The following is a 19,446-nucleotide window of genomic DNA, read 5'->3' on the forward strand; positions in this document are numbered from 1 at the left end:
CAGATCACCTTTGGATGGGAGAGAAGTAGAATTAACAGTAACCTAATGGTACTTTTATTGAGAGAGGGAGATGCATTCTAGTAGATGAACACTGCACCTGGGACCAAGAAAAGAGTCCTCCTGGGTTTAAACCCTTCTAACCATCAGTGTAAACATGACTAAGTCACCTTTGAATCTTTCCTTGTGCACACATTGTGGATAATAATTGTACAACCTGCTTTCCACAATTGTGAGGAAAATGCTTTGTAAATTGTAAAGCATATCATACGAATGTTATCTTCTCTCCTCCCCTCCCCTGCCCTTTTTTAAAAAACATACTCCCCTTTGATTTTCCCAACAACTTTATGAGATAAGTCTTGGTGCTAGTGCTATTTCCAGCTTAGGAAAATGAGTCTCATATGTTACCTGGCAAGTGTCACATAACTAATCCAAGTCAGATTTAGGAATCAAATTTGGGTCTCCTTTCTCCACTATTGCAAGTTGTCCAAGCCTTTGGAACCAAGCTGGGGAATGGTTGGTGGCAGCAGCAGCTTACGTGTTTTGTTACTGCCTTTTAACTAAAGAAGTGGGGCTTTGGTGAAGTCACTTTAACTCCCTGAACTGCCTCAGTTTCCTCATCTGTAAAATGAAGGTTTGGAGTAGAATGCTTCTGTGAGATGCCTTTTACTCCTTTTATCTATTATTATATAAACTTTTCAGCTTTATGCTTAGATTCCTGATTTAGACTTGAGTAACAAGAGTAGAAACATTTTGTATATCATATTTCAAGTTAAATTGATTTGCTAGAGAGACAGATAGTAGGTAGTGTGATGCCATATCCTGTTCTGTAATACTTGTCTTTAGAAGAATAATGACCCGCATTGCTTATTCTCCCCTGAAAGTTTGTTATGGTGAATATTTTTAGCATTTGAATCAGATAATCTTCAACATAGGATTATAGTGAAAGACAAAAAAAAGATTATTTAAAAAGATTTGGCCTGACAAGGTACATAACCTTTTGCAGTAGCCTGCTAAATTTGTGTGAGTTTGGATAAGTGCTTTTCACTCAGTTGCTTTGATCCTATACCATCTGAGGAAGGTAAATAGTGACAGGGGTTTTATGAATACATCATATAGGTTTTTGGCATCTGTCTTCTGGTTAGGTTTATATGCATTACACAGTTTTTTAAACTATGCTGGCGAGTCAAGAGCTATTCTGCCTAACCTGTGAAATCTCCAAGGAAATGTTTTGACAAGAACTTCCATAAATAATTGTCTTGAGCGGTTGGACAAGTGAATTTGTTTCATTGATCCTTTTCTTAGAATATTGGCAGAATCAGCTGTGCAACACATCCACTTTCCTGGGGCTAATAAAAGTTTATGTAGTAAAGAATGTTTTCATTTTAAAATATATTGTATTTCCTACATAATGGCCAGGGGACACTAATTAGATTTGTGAGCTTATAAGTTCAACTGTGTCTTAAGGTCAGTGTTTCCTATCCTTGTATATAGCAACTCAGTTTTCCATGTTCCTGTTAAGTACTAGGTATAACATGGGTTCCTCTCAGAAATACACAACACTTAATTTTTAGTTAAATCCTTCAGCTTCTGTCCTCACAGAACTTGTAAAACAAAAATACAATTTGGTCTCTGTATATTTAACTCTTCTTTTTTACCTTGCCTGTCCTATAAAGGAGGTAACGAATTGAGAAAATGATATATGAAGGTGGAGAACAGGAGAAATAAAGCCAGAACCTTCAGTCTTGAATAATTTAACTTCAGATGTACATATTTGGCAAAGTTGGTTTTCATAAGGTCACAACTTTACCCTCTATATCCATGTTGGTTCAGATTGTATTACTGGTGAATGGAGGATTTTAAAATAGTGGTTAAATAGTTTAGATTACAAGAAACTATGGAAAAAGATAGAGTAAATAAATCCTTTCTCCCACACTCATAAACTGGAAACTTGCTGTTGCTGAACATAATCTAGATGGTTGATATACCACTAAATTTCTGTACTAACTTGAACTGACATAGTTGACTAACATTTCTGTGTAGAAGATTGCTGGTTGCAGTATAATAAAGTGAAGTCTTGGCAGACAACAGAAACTCTGTACTCCTTAGCATAACTTAAGACAACCTAAGTCAATTTTGCAGGTCCTAAGCTTCCATTTCTCCCAGTAGCAGAGGAACAGACAATTTTAACACTAGGTCTTGATTCCAGAACCTTCCTTCTAATTTTGTTTCAGTTCCTCCAACTCCTCTGCCAACCAATGATGTTGATGTATATTTCGAGACCTCCGCAGATGACAATGAGCATGCAAGATTCCAGAAGGCTAAGGAGCAGCTTGAAATTCGGCATCGAAATCGCATGGACAGAGTAAGCAAGTGCTCTGACATTATCATCACATCAATTTGATACTCTTCTAACAAAGTTTTCATAATAAAAACCAAAACTGAAACCTGATTTCCTATCCTTAGAGGCCTTCTAAACCAACCCCCTGCATTTTTCAAAAGAGGAAACTGAGTCAGACTCACAGGCCTCCTCAGTACCATAAACAGCATTTTTGGTTTCCATTACCTTTCTCATATTCCAAATATCTTGGCTTATGACCATTAAAAAAACAACTGTGATTACACTTTTCTGTAGTTACCCGTAGTTGACCCCTTTTTGTTTCCTTGGTTAAGTGTAAAGCCCCTGTACTGCAACATTTTTCAGATACAGAAAGCAAGTAGGTCGATCTAAAATGGTCAACTAAATGTATGAGGAAGCTTTGAAGATTCACTTGTGGATGAGGGCAGCAGGAGCGTGGGGATAGATTGTAGATGTACAGAAATACTCTAAAAATGAATACTTTTTGGGAATAGTCCTAACAAAATTGTACCCATGTAGTGTTAACATTGGAAGGGAGCTTCAGAGATAATCTAGTCCAACAGCATCACTTTACTATTGGAAAATAACCAGTACAAAATAGTATGGGAACCTTTGCCCATGGGCATTCTCTCATGGAGTTCTCCATGTGCTGAGGGGGAGAGAAAGCAGAAGGTATATTCCTTGATTTTGTACCTCATAGGTAAAGAAGGAATGGGAAGAAGCAGAGCATCAAGCTAAGAACCTTCCCAAGGCAGAACGACAGACCCTGATTCAGGTAGGAGAGACTGTCTTTCTTTGAAAAAGACTTGATATTCTTCTGCTTGAGAATATGTTCACAGCCAAACCCATGGGAAATGAGGAGTTCTGGTACCTCTTAGTTGGAGAGCTCATATGACAAAGTAATTTAATGTGCGTGCATAGTTTGTGTTTTCATCTCTGAGGTGACTGTGGCCTGCTCACCTCTGGTAGGAAGAAGCCAAATTCTCCATCAGACCGTCTTCTAGCCAATAACGAGATGTGTCAATGGGCTTTCTCTGTTGTTTTGGTTTTTTGGGGGATGTCTTTTGACACTTCCAGTTCTAGATTATAGCTTTTCCTAACAGAACTGAATCTTATTTTTTGCATATCTATTGAAAAGACAGAAAATAACAATTTTTGATAAACTTGATTTCCAGCTAAGAATGTAGCCTTAAAGTGCAAGTAGCAAAGTATGTGCCCCGTCTTTGAGACCAAAAGAATATTGAGTTTAAAGGAGAGGTTATTATTCTACATCATTTATTTGGTATTTCATAAGTGTTGATTGAATTGACTATCATCTTGAATAATTTATTCCTTCATGGCCTTTTGTTTTAGATGTCTAGCAGTTCAGCTATGTCTTCACTTCTAGTGTATAGATCTGGGTCGGCAATTTAGTGCATGATATTCATGAGTCCAAGGTCAAAGAGTTTAATTTCTGTGTGCACCAAATGTGTTTTTTATGGAGAAACTATTCAGTACTTCTTACTAAATCTATCCAGCTATAAATTGTTGCCAGTAAATCCTACAAGTGAATAGGGATGATTCAACATAACCTATTAGCCAGCCCTATTGGTACATGATCCATGGTGTTTGTGATAAGAGGGCAAAATATACTATGAAAAAATTAAGCCTTTTCCTCACCCTAAATGTTCTACAATCAGCCTTCACAAATAGGTACTCAAGTAGAAGAATTCCGTGCCTCTTAGGTGAAGAACTCAAGTGTATTTTATGCCACCTGCATATCTCTTCCCCTGACTTTAATGCAACCTTTTAGCTTCTGGTAAATTGTGTGGTTTTTCATGCTTCTTTTGATTCAGCACTTCCAAGCGATGGTTAAATCTCTAGAGAAGGAAGCAGCTAGTGAGAAGCAGCAGCTGGTGGAGACTCACTTGGCTCGAGTTGAGGCTATGCTGAATGATCGTCGTCGCATGGCTCTAGAGAATTACCTGGCCGCCTTGCAGTCTGACCCACCAAGGGTGAGCTGTGTTCAGAGTCAATTCTTGATGAACTACATTTTTGTTATGGAAGTTACCTCTTTTGGAGACCAATTTGTGCCTGTGACTTTGGTCATTATGGAGAAACAGGGTCAATGTGATACAGTGCATCATTAAAAGTATCCCCATGGTAGCTTTTGTTCAGATTGAGATATAAGAATGATAAAACAACCCTTCTAAATTTAATCGAACATTTAATGTCCTAACATCTTCTACCATTTCATACAAGATAAATAGGGCATAAAATAATAAGCACTTGGTCTTCAAGCTAACTGTGCAAGGCTAGTGTCCTAAAATGAGAGGGATTTGTTTCCATGGTCTCAAATTCTTCCATTCCATTATTCTACCCTCATTACCTTCTGTTCATGTCTGTGCTCTTAAAGCATGATAATCACGCCCATATTTCTTAATGTTTATTCTTCTGAATTAATATATGAAGAGTTGATTAAAGGACTGATTGGTATGAGTTGGAGGTGCAGTGAAACTGCAAGAAAAATAGACTAGAAGTGATTGATTGAAAGCAGAAATTGGGCTAATAATGGAGAAGAATTGGTTACGTGCCCAATAAAAAGCTGGATTGAACTTTTACCATGTCAGTGAATGGAAGTCCAGAATTCTTTCAGCATCAGAGTAAACATACAGAAGTTGAAACACAACATTTAGTCTCTTAGTTGTTGTTTTCTGTCTGTTTCTAGTACTTTAGTGACTGGATTTTTACATCCTTTCCCCTTGCAGCCCCATCGAATCCTTCAGGCCTTGAGGCGTTACGTTCGTGCAGAGAACAAGGATCGCCTGCATACCATCCGCCATTACCAGCATGTGTTGGCAGTTGACCCAGAAAAGGCTGCCCAGATGAAATCCCAGGTATAATGGAAATAATATTATTAATAATATTACATGGTTACTCTATATATTTATAAGGAATAGCAAGTTGTACACAACTGATTTGCAGTTTTATATGCAATCATATTTTTATTATACCATGTAACAGAAATGCTTGATTCCATAAATATAAAATAAAATAAAATTGAAAAAAGAGAAATACTAAGCAAAATTGTTGAACTGAGAGTGATTCTTGGTGAAAGTCATTCGAGAATCCCTGTTTAGCACTTCTTTGGTTAATTGACTGAATATGCACAATAGTTTAACACATTAATCCATGAATAATGAGATTTTATATGTGTTGCTTGTTGGGAAGGAACTGTTTCTAGTTTTTGCATGCTGAACATCCATGATGATCAAAAGTTTAGATATGTGTGATTATGTCCAAAAGAAACGATTTCCAAATTGACTTAAGAGTTTTTCAGCATGGTTAGCTTCTGCTGATTTTGGATATTGCCTGGAATACTCTAATGCCAGTGTAATTTAGCACTAACTTAAACTTTGTTCACTAAACTACATTGTCAGTAAACTTCTAAACTTGGAAATTGAGTGACATCTGTACAATCTAGTAATCCGTCCTAGCCAGTGTCCACTGAAATGTTTTAATGGAGGACAGGCCTTGCAGCTAAATCACTTTTCATTAGTTAATTTCTCGTGTAGCTATAATTGCCTTTGATATAGTGGATACTCAGTACTTATATACATAAAATTTTATGAAAATGAGTACTTTTCCAGTTCCAAGAACCTGGTGCCTTCTTTAGAAAGGAGAGGAGGTGGTCAGTCCACAGTGCTAAACATTCAGCTGAGGACAAGCTAGAACTAATTTTGTGGAGTATAAAATTCTAAAATTATTATTCTTTAGCTGACATTGAGCCTTTTAAAACTGTTCAGTCAGTGATCAAATTATACCAGGTTCCTGGAGAAGAAGGGCGCCTGTGGGAATACACAAGAAATATATAGATTTCATAGGCCAACTCTAATTTTGTCAGACCCGTATCCATTTTCTTAAATTTACTATTCAAAGGGAATATTATTTAAATATTCAGATGATCTATGACCTCTCTGGTACTATTTTCACTAGTTAGCATAGATCGCAATTACAGCAACTTGTTCTGTGTGTGCCCTTCTTGTTCATAGCTTTCTTTCATAGCAGATCTGCCCAAAGTGGACAGAACTCTGCCTTTCATTACTCTTGGCATTTTGGAGGTACCGGCAAGCATATTTATCAAGTAAATTGACGGACGTCTTTTTTGTATATCTTTTTGCTTCTACAAAGATTTTAAACGATCAGAACATTTTTCCTTCAAGCTGACTCTTTGGCTATGCTGCTAATTAGAATGGTGGATTACAGGCTGAGATAAGTAAACAAAGAGAGTTGTACTGGATTCTTGCCCTGTCCTTGGTATGGATAGGTTGTTTGTTCTGGGGCCTTATTGTTTCCTATAAGTATTTATAATTTGATTTCATTTTATTTTTTGCTGGACCTGACTTTCATTAATAGATTAAGTTCCCAGTGAGGACTATGTTGTACCAGTATAGCTGACTTGCCTAGGGCTACTGAGAGTTCAAGCATCCTGCCCAAGGTCACAGCAAGACTGGAACCCAGGGTCTTCCTGACTCTGAGGCCTGCTTTCTATCAGCAATGCCGTGCTGCCTCCCTTTGTGTTAAATTTAAATTAATTTTTCTAATATGAGTCACCAGACTGCAGTATAGAATCATATTTGCTAGCTTAGTAGGGAAGGGAGTCTTTCCCCTAGTGTGTGAATACCTTGTCAGAGCAGCAGTCTCATGCTCCTCTAGCCTTTTATTTATCTTGATCTCACAGATTCTTGATTGGCCCCACCAAGTGCATTAAACATTCTGTTATTCCTGCTTTTATAACCTCTGTTTTGTCATCCTGTGGCCATTCAGTTTGATCTCTGTAGGATTCTGTAAGCGATAGACTTGGTTTTCATTCCCCCGTAACCTACCCCCAGGTTTATGTGCAAAAGGAACTCATTTGTTAGCTTTTGTCTCTTGCTGTATTCTTCAGCCCTTTAATTCATTTGGAAAAGTTACAGTATCAATACATTTATGGCAAGATGGGGCGCTTTAAGTTCCATTTTAGTTTGCATTATTTCTCCCAGGCACTCTGCTTTTCCATCAGTTTATTTGATTGACAGGCTGGCAAATATAAAATTAAATTGCTTTCATCCTTACTTTAAAAGTCAGAAAGGCTTTAATCTGTAATAAAAACAGTTCCATTTAACTTAATTTTCCAGTTCAGACATTCGGGATTCTTAACTTTGAGCACCCTCTGTAGGGAAAAATTTGTTAATACACGTTCAGTCATTTCATGGACTCTCTAGGTAGGAGTTTTGAAAGTGGATCATAATTTTCCTTGCTGACTGTTAAAATGTAACAGTTCTCTCACATTATCAAGGTGGATGTATTACCTTATTAGTGTAAGTGCTTTTGTAATATGTGGCCTTATTATAAATGCTAATACTTGAATACTGTTGAATTTTTATCTGGAAAAGAAAGTTGTGGTTTAGGGTGACATAATCAGAAAATCTACTTTTATCAATAGTTTTATCCTTTTCCCTTGTGACTTTTTATCTGATCTAGTATTTTCTTTCAGATATTAAAATTGTTTTGAGTTTGCCTTTGTTTCTTCTGTTTGACTCTGGAGATAATAAACATTAACATGCAATTGTAGGAAGAGAGAATAAACATTAACATGCAGTTGTAAGAAGAGAGAAGTGTGGGAATGAAGGAGTTGGAATAATCCATGATTTGGATATTTTGGTCCCATGTATTTAAAATTGCAATTCAGTATTGGTAGGATTCATTGTATTTTGGGTGAAGAGTTGACTAGACTAACTTCTTTTGCCCAACCATGTGAATTAGTACATACCTTAGGTTTAAAATTAAGCAATAGGCAGAATTATGAATGAAGTCTATACCTAGTAATATTTTGGTTGAGTTCCTAATATCTTCTGGGCATGGGTTTTGTATTTTATTATTAAAGTATTAGTTTGGTCATTAGTGGTGAAGGGATTGTTATTAGTAAGTCCTGAGAGTCAGATTAAAAGTTTGAGTGATCCGGAAATGGTCTTCCAGGGAGATAGACTTTTGGGGTCTTTATTGAAAAATGAAAGCTGCTAGTTTAACCATGTTTGTGCCTGGTTAGGTAATGACACATCTCCATGTGATTGAAGAGAGAAGAAATCAGAGCCTGTCCCTATTATACAAAGTACCTTATGTGGCCCAGGAAATCCAGGAAGAAATAGGTAGGTAGCAACTAATGATTTTTTCCTGTCTAGAATTAATTGTTACTAATTGTGGTGGGAAGAAACTAGGGGGGATGGGAACAACTGAAGTCAATGACACTGGGAATTATTATGCCAATACTTTATTTGTTTGAAGATTAAAAATGTTTTCTTTGTAGGACCTACATTCCCATACTTAGGAAAATGGCATAGGAGTTGCTGTAGTGACTTTGATCAAGAAATGCCTTCTGTTTCACTGACTTTGTAATAATTTGAATATAGGAGGAAAATGTAGGGTTTGAAATGCAAGAGTTTAGGAAGTAGCCTGGTAACTTTTTTTTTTCTTTACAACTGCTGTTTCTTAGTCCTGTTTTTTCCCCATTCCTTTCCCCTCAACCAAGTCAAGAACATCTGTCCTTCTAAAATCATATTTACTTTTACCTTACAAACAGTTGCCTTCTTGAAAACCTTTGAAAACTAGAGGCTTATGAAAAGTATTTTATTTTATTTTGCTCTTTTTCTGTTTTTAGATGAACTACTTCAGGAACAGCGTGCTGATATGGACCAGTTTACATCATCCATTTCAGAGTCTCCAGTAGATGTCCGAGTTAGTTCTGAAGAAAGTGATGAGGTTCCACCTTTCCACTCATTCCATCCTTTCCCATCCTTACCTGAGAATGAAGGTATGTATGACTGAAAGTGTCACCCCTCTTTGGCAGCCGGGACACTGAGCTCATGTATTTGGAACAGTGGGATGGGTTTGATGGGAAGCAGATGTGTGTCTTCACAAAGGACTTGAAATGTTTTGAATGCACACTGAAAGTAAACAAGCTCCTGGGCCCAGTGCCCACTGAGAAGTATTGTCAACAGGCTGCTTATGGGCATATGGTCGTGTGCCATAGTCATTGCATTAAACCTTAGTTCTATTAGCAGAAGGGAGATGATGGGATTTATGGAGAAAGAGCAGGTGGAATTGGACTTTGCCTTCAGGTCAGAAGAGCAATGAGAATCCCCATTGTCCTGATTTTCTTGGGGTACAGAGTTTTGATTAAGCAACATTTAAGGGTGCCCTGTTTCACCGCGTTATTCCTAAAGCTGTCTTCCCCACCAAATAACACTACAACCCCTCAGAAATGTACACCCTTTTAGCTGGCACATCATTTTGGTTAAACATCAAACTGGGTACCTAGAAGTGACAATATTACTTTGTCAATATGTCACAGATAATCCTAATTTAGATTTCTCCTTTTTTTTCCCCCAAGGAACTCTACCCTACAGACTGAGCTTCATCTCTTAGGGGCATGTTATCCTGTAGTTACTGTCAAGGGACCAAGAACTGCTAAACTCTCCCTTCTTTTCCACCAAAATATCCTCCAGTAAATCTTTGGGTCTTAATATTAGGGGGTTTCAGGAATTATTTTAGGGAAGAATGGAGTTTTTGTCTTGTTTTTTTAAGACAAAGCCCCTTATTCTTAACAGAAGTAGCAAAAGCTAAAAATAAGAAGCTTGAAGAGAGCCATTTTCTTAATCTCCTCTTTTTTGCTATTTTGTGTTTGTTGTTTTCCCTTCTGCTAGACACCCAGCCGGATTTGTACCACCCAATGAAAAAAGGTTGGTTTGTAAAAGCTGCTCCCTTATATAAGCCTTTCATCCCTTTCCACTTCCTCAGTGTGTTGGTAGTTTCATTTTATGTTTCATGCCATCACCTGATTTTTTTCCCCCATCTCATTTTTCAGTCATAGCACTAAGGGGGCAGCCAAAGGGGGCACCTCCTCGTAGTGCTCAGGAATTGGTCTAGCCTTCTTACAGCCTATCTGATGTAGTAGTTGATGGACATACATGTGTCTGGACTTAATCTTGAATTACTGAGGGATGTTTTTGTCGGCAAGCAGTATTAGTCTTAGCCATCGATTTCTTGTTTAGCATTTCTTCTTCACCTTTTATCCTCCTTTTTAGAAGTCCTTCATCTTCACAAAGCTCTTCTTTCTGACTTACAAGTATTCCCCTAAATCATTAGAAACTGTGTTGGAAGAAATGGCTCATTTGGGAAACAAACTGGAATTTAATGACTTCCAGAGTTAGCACCTTTGAGAGGCATCCTGGTGTAATGGGTAGAGGCTCTCTGTAATTTGGCTCAGAGTCAGGAAGACCTGGGTCTATAACAAATATTATCTATGTGACCAAGTCTCTTAAACTGTGTTATGGGTAATTTGATTATAAGTTATGGGTTGGTTACTAATTTGCATCTATGGAGCGTTTGCATAACAAGCTTTGCCCATGTGTCATCGTCCCTCTGAGAACATTCCACGTTTGTATACCAGTTCTTTGTTTACAGAGCACTTTTAGGTAGTACAAGTGTGACACCTATTTTACTATTGAAGAAACTAATAATGAGACATGGGACCTTATTTAGTCATGCCCTTATGTGGCAGAGCTGGTACTCAGAACTTCAGTTCTCTGGACCCCTATATCAGGTGCTCTCTCCACTGTACCATGCTCCTCCTCAATGCTCGGAACAGCACCTTGTTTAAAAGTTGGTGGTCATTGGATTCTCTGTATTCCTCTTAACAGCTTTTGGTAACACCATGCTCCTTCTGCAGCATCAGACTATCACTGGAGAGTTCACTAATGTTCTCTTGATTGACATCCTTATGTAAACAGGATATGGCCAAGAGCCCTATTCTGTGGTGGTTAGAGGACAGTTAAAGTGTTCTGTGGTAGAGCACATCTAGGTGGGCCTGGATAATGCATTCATGTGAGTGTATCCTCATCCACCTTAATGTGAATTTCCTATTAGAGATCAGTCTCCTAATTTAATTAAGTGGTCTAAGTAGAACACTAAGATTTTTAGTGTCTGTTTTCTTGGGAATTTGTCTGCATCTGTGTGTCACTTGGAGTGTTAGTGAAGTTGAGTTGTCCACAATTTTTTGAGAAATCCTAGTTGATATGACTGTATAGTTTGTACTTCTTCAGTGCTAAGAAATTAATTTGCCATTTCCTGAACTATTTCTTTAGGTAAATTGTTGACTTCTTCTAAGGTATTATCTATTTCTCGCTCTCTAGAAATTACTTGTGTGACTCTTGAGGCCATAAAATCAAAATGAATTGCTGTCATTTTAAAGAAACACTTAAGTTGCAGCACAAAAAGAATTAAGCCAGTCTCAGTTGCTGGTTGGAATTTTTTATCTCATTTAACTTAATGCCTCCATTTATTTTTCTAAGGCTCTAGCTTCATAAAATGTGAGCTTTTAAAATTAGAATTCACTAAGAGTGAGCATCCTGATTGAAGCAATAAATTTCCAGGTTCTTCTTTCTCAAATAGTTGGAGCATAGCATTGCTGTCTCCTTGGTATTTTTGAGACAATAAAACCTGTCCTTATTTAACTTAACCAACAGCCAAGTCTGCAGTTTTTCCTTAAAAGGGAGGCTTGAGAAAAGTCGTGCCTGCTTTGGCTTCAGTATAATGAGTTAATGCATCATGCATTAGCAAAGCTGCAAACTCAGCAACTCTGGTAGCTCTGTTATTAATTGCTGAATGTGAAGTACTGTTTGTGAGCTGAAAAGCTTTGCTTTCCTGACTTAAAGCTTTGTTGTCTTTTTCTTTAAGAAGGACAATACCTTTTTATATGCTGATATTTGGGTCTGAACTACTTAGTATATACAATATACTGGCAGGTCCATTTGTTTAGAGCTCTTATTCTCCCTTCCTTCCTTTGTACCTTCATCTCCTTTTCTTCCTCCTCCTCCCTTTCTACCTCCTATCTCTTCTTTTCTCTCGCCCCCATCTTCTCTCTTTTCCCCTTCTTTTCTCCTCCTTTTCATTCCCTCAGTCTGTGTACTTTATAAATAATTTGCTCTTTCTGGATTTGTTCACACTATGATACTTAATGTGTCATATAGCACCATTAATGTGTGATGTTGGATCGTGATATTCTGTGCTTGAAATGATATCCTCCCCATCACCTTTAAGTTAGGAATATTCCCATCTCTGGGTCAATTCCTTCATTAATCACTGATGGAATCGTACTACTGGTCATTCTAAAGGGTACCAGCTTGTCACTGAAGGAGCAGTTAGGGGATGATAGAAGTTGATCTGCATTACGAAAGATTGTGTTGTGTAGGTTATTCATTATACCCTGGGAATCTTTCAGGACTTCAGCTTCCATTTTTCTAGGTCAGTGCTGTCTTCCCTTCCTTCATAACCATATCAGTCTTCCAAAAAGCACCAGTGTCATTCTTCATTATAGTTCATAGTGCATCTCCTAAAACATAAGGGAAAAAAACAATGTATTAGCAGTTGTGTGTGATAGGGTCACCTATTCCTTCGGTGGTCTTTGACATTATGAGGTTTAAAATGGCCACCAAATTCTTGGAACCTCATTAGCAATCTTTTTGTGCATAGGGTCTGGTGTGGCAGAGCTAGATGGACTGATTGGAGCTGAAGAGAAAGTGATTAACAGCAAGAATAAAGTGGATGAGAATGTGGTGAGCTTTCTTTTTTTTTCCTCCCCTCTCATTTTCATTTTGAGAGTATAATTAAAGTGAGTAGCATTGTTTCAGATGCTTTACAGATGAATAAGCATGTGTGCATTATCCTTATGGTGCCAGAAGTTTTAGTAGGTCTGGGCTGAAGCTGCTTACAGACTTACTATGCTGATTCACATCTGGGTTTGAAGAGGGAGTAGAGAACCTCTATTACAGCAGTAGCAGAGCTTGTCATTGCCTATTACTTTTGAGCTCTTGGGGGTGGGGAATAATTTCATAGCTGGAAAACCTAAAGAGATGCTAGAAGGAGGCCACTTTCAAGTGAATGGAGGGTTGGTAACTTGACTGAGGGGCAAACATTATGTTTGGCTCTCAGATTGCCTGGAGTTTTGTCTTGTTTTCACGGCCCTATTCCCTAAAGCTTTACTTTCTGCGTTACGTTTATTGAAGTTTGATACTTAAGCCGAATCTCCTGGCATTGTGGAACCCAAAATATTGTGCCACACTGATGTGTGGTTCGTTTTTTAAGTAACCTTAAATCAATGTCATGATAATGGAAAATTTTCACTATGGGCTGAAGAGCCAGCGCTTTTCTAAAACCACTTGGACAGCTGCAGCATAGTCTTGCCTACATACTTGTCCCTTAATTTGGGGGATGGAACATGGGCAGTGCGAGTGGCTGGTGTTCAGAGGGATATATTTGACTTCCTCTGCCACATTCCTGTTGGTACAGAGGATAAACAACATCTCCCAAGTGTTCCATCCTAAACCTCCCCTTCTGCACAGTCACTGATCCCTTCATGACTGTTTTAGGTCATTGACGAAACCCTGGATGTTAAAGAAATGATTTTCAATGCTGAAAGAGTTGGAGGACTTGTGGAAGAGCCGGTATGTATGTAGTCCCAGGGCATAGTGCCATTTCTTTCTGAGGCTTCTCTATTCCCCCTTCCTTCATTTGAGCTGGAAAGGAGACTTACATTCAACCTACTTTTAACATACCTTCAGCACTTTGTTAGATCTTGATTTTTCAGCCCTTTGGGAGATAAGTTTAAAACCTTTGGTAGGGGCTTACGCTTGGGCACATATTTAGAGTTTTGCACCGAAGTGTCTAAATATGTTCATTTGATTGAGAGTCATGATATGTATGTCTGTTGGTGTTTCATTGTATTTGAGGGATAGATGTAGTAGTTTGTTACTTGAGTGCCCTCAGTGAGGCACTAGCTCCTAGGGAAGTTTTCATTGTGTACAGAAGGTAACCTGAGGGTTCTTGCTGGTTTTTTCCCTACCTGGTGGGTTGTAATTTCAGGAGTCTGAAGGATCACTACGAGATGACTTCAGCCTGAGCAGCAGTGCTCTCATTGGCCTGCTGGTCATTGCAGCAGCCATTGCCACCGTCATTGTCATCAGCCTGGTGATGCTGAGGAAGAGGCAGTATGGCACCATCAGCCATGGGATTGTGGAGGTAAGGAGCCATACTTTCTGTTACTTAGGTTTGAATTTGGCCTTCCAGACCCTTATAACAGGTATTTCCTAGAAGTTTTAGTATCCTAACCTGTCAGGTATTGGACACGTTGTGTTTTCAATTGGATTACCCATTAAATTACTAGGTCTCATGTAAAAGGTTCCCACAGGTGAGTTGTATGTCCAAAACGAAGTTGTTTATTTTCCCCAAGAACCTACTCCCCCCTTCTCTCCACCCTCCCCTCCCCCCCCCACCATGACTCTACTGCCCCAGTTATCTTTATGAATATCTCTAATCATGGCCCTGACATTCTCAAAATCTACTAGTTGAAATTTGAGATCAGTGCCCTGTGACAGGGTGCAGTTTCACTTCTCCAGCCTTATCTTTCTTGTTCCTTCTCTCTCTGTGGTCCAAGCAAGACTAACTCATATGTGTCCAATGTGCGGAGCTAGAAGGCACCTTAGTTAGTGGTGACCAAATATAACTTGCTAGTTTTATAGATGGGAAAACAAGTCCAGAGAGGTTTGAGTTGCCCCCAGGGTTACACAGCTAGTGAGTGTGACCCTTTAAACTATTATTCTGAGTCAGGATTTGATCCCAGGTCTTCTAGACTATAAATCCAGTGCCCTCTTCATTATACTTTTTAAAAAATTTAATTTAGTTTTAGTTTTCAACATTCATTTCCATAAGGTTTTGAGTTCTAAATTTTCTCCCCATCTCTCCCCTCCCCACCACCCCAAGATGGTGTGCATTCTGATTAACCCTTCCCCCAGTCTGTTCATTACATTTTTTATCTTGATGCCATCTCATGTTGCTCTCTATGCTTGGAATATTCTTCCCTTATAAGGAGTTTCATACTCATCCTTTAAATCCCAAATGGAATGCAAACTCTCCTAAGAAGTCTTTTCCCTTCTCTGTGCCCCTCTGATGCACTTATTATAATCCCTAGGTTCTATAAGGGCAAAGACTCATGCCATCTAATTTTTGTATTCTTCTCCCCCCCCCCCCCCCCCATTATCTAATACAAGTCCTCCACTCTGCCAACTAGCTGCTACTCCCTAAGCATTGCTTGAGTTTCTGACTTATATTAGTTGAGACTTTGGTTTTGCCTGCTGGAATAGCAACAGGAAATTATTCCATTAGGGTAAAAGGTATTTTTTGGCTAAGAGATTAATTTTCTTAGTTTATGCAGTATACATTTTTTTTGAGGGGTGGGGTAGCAGTTTGAGAGGAATAGAGTATAAAATTGGCATTGAAGATTGGCAAATACTGTTTCTTCCTTGTAGAAGAAAGGAAAAGGGAGGGATATTTAGAAACATAATTTAGTGCAGAGGAATAATCAGCATTTTAGGTTATCTCTTTACAATTCATTGTTTTCCTACTACTCTTGAGTGAAAAAGAGTAACATATAGTGTTTTACTCTATATAGATCATTGACTCAGGTTTGGGATCCTCAAATCAATTGTTTGAGCAAAGGAAATGCAGACACATACCTGTTTGGTGGTAGGTGTCTACTGGTAGACCCGTGAAGATCCAGTTATTTTAGACTATGTAGCCTTGACTCTTGCTTTGCAACATTTTTCCAGGTTGACCCAATGCTCACTCCTGAGGAGCGCCACCTGAACAAGATGCAGAACCACGGCTATGAGAATCCGACTTACAAATACCTGGAGCAGATGCAAATCTAAGTGATGTGAAAGTGCTGCACTCCTGGTGGGAAAGGAAGTGGTAAAGGAGGGCCAAAAGGGGTCCAGTGTTTGGATCAACTACTGACCAACTGTTGCTTCAAGAGGATTTCATCTTACATTCAGAACTCCTGGATCATTAAGACTATAAGTACTACTGTAGAGTTGCAATTTCCATTCTTTTAAATGGGTGAAAAATGATAATATAACTATATGATATATAAATCTTCTTAAATGAAATGAAAATTGATCTATTGCAGATATATGACTGTAGTTTTTTCTTTTTTTAAATTAATCTGAAATTTCAATTCTATTGTATTGTCTCACACAAGCTCTCTATATAAATGGAAGATGTTGATTTTTATTTCTGATAGACTGTATATGAAGGTCGTTTGTACCAACTGCATTGTATAAATGAACTTGTAGCTCATTTATCATTCTGGCTTTTATATATAAAAGCAGTATTCTAACTTTAAATGAATTTGTGGAAAGTTGCAAACTGATCAAATGAAAGGTGGAGATGAGGTGCTGGACTAGTGCAGCACGTTGTGTGGCGTCTCTTCAACACTACTTTTTAAAGAATTAGTTTCTTAGAGATCTGGTGCTTCCACTGCTGGGTTACTTGGTGTTTGCATGCACCAAGACATTTGAAAAACCTAAGGTTGTGTTTCAAGGTCTTTTCTCCAGCATGATGTACACAGATAGGGTGGTAACTGTAACCACTTTTCTCCTTAAGTCTGTTTTCCTTAAAGTCTGTGCAGTTGTGCTCAATGCTCTGCCATTCCTCCTTGGTCTGATTTGTAACCTCCCCCCGCCCCCCCTCCCGCCTCCAAAACAAATCAAGTTCATTTGACTTTTCTTCTTCCTTGAACAAAGCTTTGAGTTTTTACCTTCATTGGCATTTGCCCTTTTAAACATGTTTTCATCTCACTACCTCTCCCTTACCCTTGTCACCAGGTTATTTGGTGTCCACCTGAAGAATATTATGGTCATGGCGGGGGAGTTGGGCTGGTTATAACACTCCGCCCTAGAACCCCTAGTCATCGGAGGGGGGAAAAACTTGAATGTTTGCTTTCATTTGGAAAAAGGATAGTGCAACTTTTATAGAAAACTGGATCTATAGACACCATGGAGAGCAGTGATGATTTTTGTTTCATTTACCCTCATGTCTTTGTAATGCTTGTATAGTTGATGTTGACGCTCACAGCTTTTTTTAAATTTGGAGGTTCTGGTAACCTGTGGTGTATTTTTTCTATTTTCCTGTGATTTTGGGTTTTCCCCCTTTTCCCCTTTCCCATCCATGTCTCTCCCACTATGCACAGATTAAACTTAACCTGCAAACTCCTTAGTGTGGTCTGTGGGGAATGTACAAAGTTTAAACACATCAATAAACACTTTAACTTCCACAGAGAATCCTTGTGTTATTCATTGGCATTCATTTCTATCTCTGAATAATTGTATCTTTCCATGAAAAATGATTTGTTTCATCCGAGAGTTTCAGATTAGTCTAATTCTAACAAAGAAGGCCCTAGGTTTTGAACCCAGGAACTCTTGCTGTGGGGGATTTTTTTCTTGCAGAATACTCAGGATCTGGGAAACTTTGGGAACTCATTGCTAATGCAGATTCACATCCAGCCTTTGAATTATTATTAGGTAAGTGCTTGAGGCACAAAGGATTTCAGTGACTTGCCCAGGTTCACATAGCTGTCAAGTGTCTCTGCTGAACACTACCCTCTAATAAAAAAAATTGCCTCAACATTTTTAAAAATAAATACTGGAAATCTGCTTTATAAATATTCATCTTGAAATATTTCCTTGGTCTTCTGAGGCTTCATTTTGGGAAGAATAAACAAGGCTTGTTCTGGATTTCTGCGGTGGCAATTTTTTTCTGTAGCCTTCTACCACTAGAGGGCCCCAGCCTTTTACTGAAGGTCATGAGGAAGGTGGTACTGTTTTGCTTACTTGACCTTCCACAAGTTCTGTGCATACACAGACATTTCCAGATGATAGGAGGCCTTAAAAATCAGCTAGTCCAAAGAAAACTGAGGTCCTAAAGCTTAGCAGCACGACTGGTACATAAACACAGCGCTCACAAATAGGGGAACCAAGACTCTAATCCAGGCTTCTGAAATACCTCCCAAGACTTCCAAGTCCGTTACCCTTTCCGGCATGCCATGCTTTATTTTGAGTGCTAAGTGATTGTTTTTAATTAACATCTCTTTCTGGTGCTACTTACAGGCTCGAGGCACAGAGGAGATTTCAGGCACTGATCAAACAGAGTCCACTCTTTTTGGCAGGGGGGCATAAGTTTATTTTTTTCATGGAACAAAAATTTGCCCTTTCTCCCTCCCACTCCCAATTGAAAAAGAAAGAAAAACAAAGCCCTTGTTACAACACAAATTCCCACATTGGCCAAATCCAAAAAATAAATATTTCAGTCAGCATTCTGGGTCTATTGTCTACCCGTCAAGAGGTGAGTAACATGTCTATCATGTGTCTTCTGGAGTGGTGGTCGAACATTGCTCAGTCAGAGTTGTGTTGGTTTTTTTTTTTATAGTATTTTGTTACTGTTTTTATCATTTGTTGCTCAATTTCCTTTTTTTAAAAAAAATTTATTTTTTATTTTTAGTTTACAACACTCAGTTCCACAAATTTTTGAGTTCCAAATTTTTTCCATCTCCCTCTTGCTCATTTTCCTTTATCAGTTCATACAGGTCTTCCCAGATTTCTCAGAAATCTCCCATTCGTCATTTCTTATGTCACGGTAGAACTCCATCACAATCACATGCCACACCTTGTTCAGCCATTCTCCAGTTGATGAGCATCCCCCTAATTTCCGATCCTTTATCACCATGAAAATAGCTGCTATGGATATTTTTGTACATAGTTTCTTTTCCTTTGATCTCTTTGTGGTATTGCTGGGTCAAAGGATATGCACAGTTTTGTAAGCCCTTTTGGCATAGTTCATAATTGTTCTCCCGAATGATTGGAGTAATACACAACTCCAGCAACAGTATACTAGTGTATATATTTTCCGTCAATACCTCCAGCATTTGTCATTTGTGATAGGTGTGAGGTGGTACCCTAGAGTTGTTTTAGAGTACTTTTTATTTTACATTTTTTACATATTTACGTATGTATTTACATATTTTACATTACACATTACATTTTATTTTCCCCCAGTTGTGTGTAAAAACAATTAAAAAAATTATTTTAGTTTTCCACATTTCACTGTGAAAACAATTTCTAACATTCATTTTTCAAACTTTTGAGTTGAAAATTCTTTTCCTTCCTCCCTCTCCATCCCCACTC

General features: G+C 38.3%; 1 protein-coding gene across 2 annotated transcripts in view; it reads left to right on the plus strand.

Annotated features, from left to right (window-relative positions):
- The window catches only part of APLP2 (amyloid beta precursor like protein 2), a 96,485-nt gene extending 78,938 nt beyond the window's left edge, over nucleotides 1-17,547 (plus strand). The window contains exons 8-18 of one of the 2 annotated variants that reach the window (XM_036743143.1): nucleotides 2,232-2,362; nucleotides 3,057-3,131; nucleotides 4,192-4,350; nucleotides 5,104-5,232; nucleotides 8,424-8,523; nucleotides 9,033-9,185; nucleotides 10,078-10,113; nucleotides 12,905-12,987; nucleotides 13,801-13,875; nucleotides 14,294-14,449; nucleotides 16,036-17,547. In XM_036743143.1, coding sequence (XP_036599038.1) covers nucleotides 2,232-2,362; nucleotides 3,057-3,131; nucleotides 4,192-4,350; nucleotides 5,104-5,232; nucleotides 8,424-8,523; nucleotides 9,033-9,185; nucleotides 10,078-10,113; nucleotides 12,905-12,987; nucleotides 13,801-13,875; nucleotides 14,294-14,449; nucleotides 16,036-16,137 — 1,199 coding nt within the window. In that variant the 3' untranslated portion in view covers nucleotides 16,138-17,547. The remainder of the gene's footprint in view (nucleotides 1-2,231; nucleotides 2,363-3,056; nucleotides 3,132-4,191; nucleotides 4,351-5,103; nucleotides 5,233-8,423; nucleotides 8,524-9,032; nucleotides 9,186-10,077; nucleotides 10,114-12,904; nucleotides 12,988-13,800; nucleotides 13,876-14,293; nucleotides 14,450-16,035) is intronic. The other variant, XM_036743142.1, reaches the window with a different exon arrangement.
- Nucleotides 17,548-19,446: the final 1,899 nt, after the last annotated feature.

This window comes from Trichosurus vulpecula, chromosome 2 (genome assembly GCF_011100635.1).
Source record: "Trichosurus vulpecula isolate mTriVul1 chromosome 2, mTriVul1.pri, whole genome shotgun sequence".
Lineage (NCBI taxonomy): Eukaryota > Metazoa > Chordata > Mammalia > Diprotodontia > Phalangeridae > Trichosurus > Trichosurus vulpecula.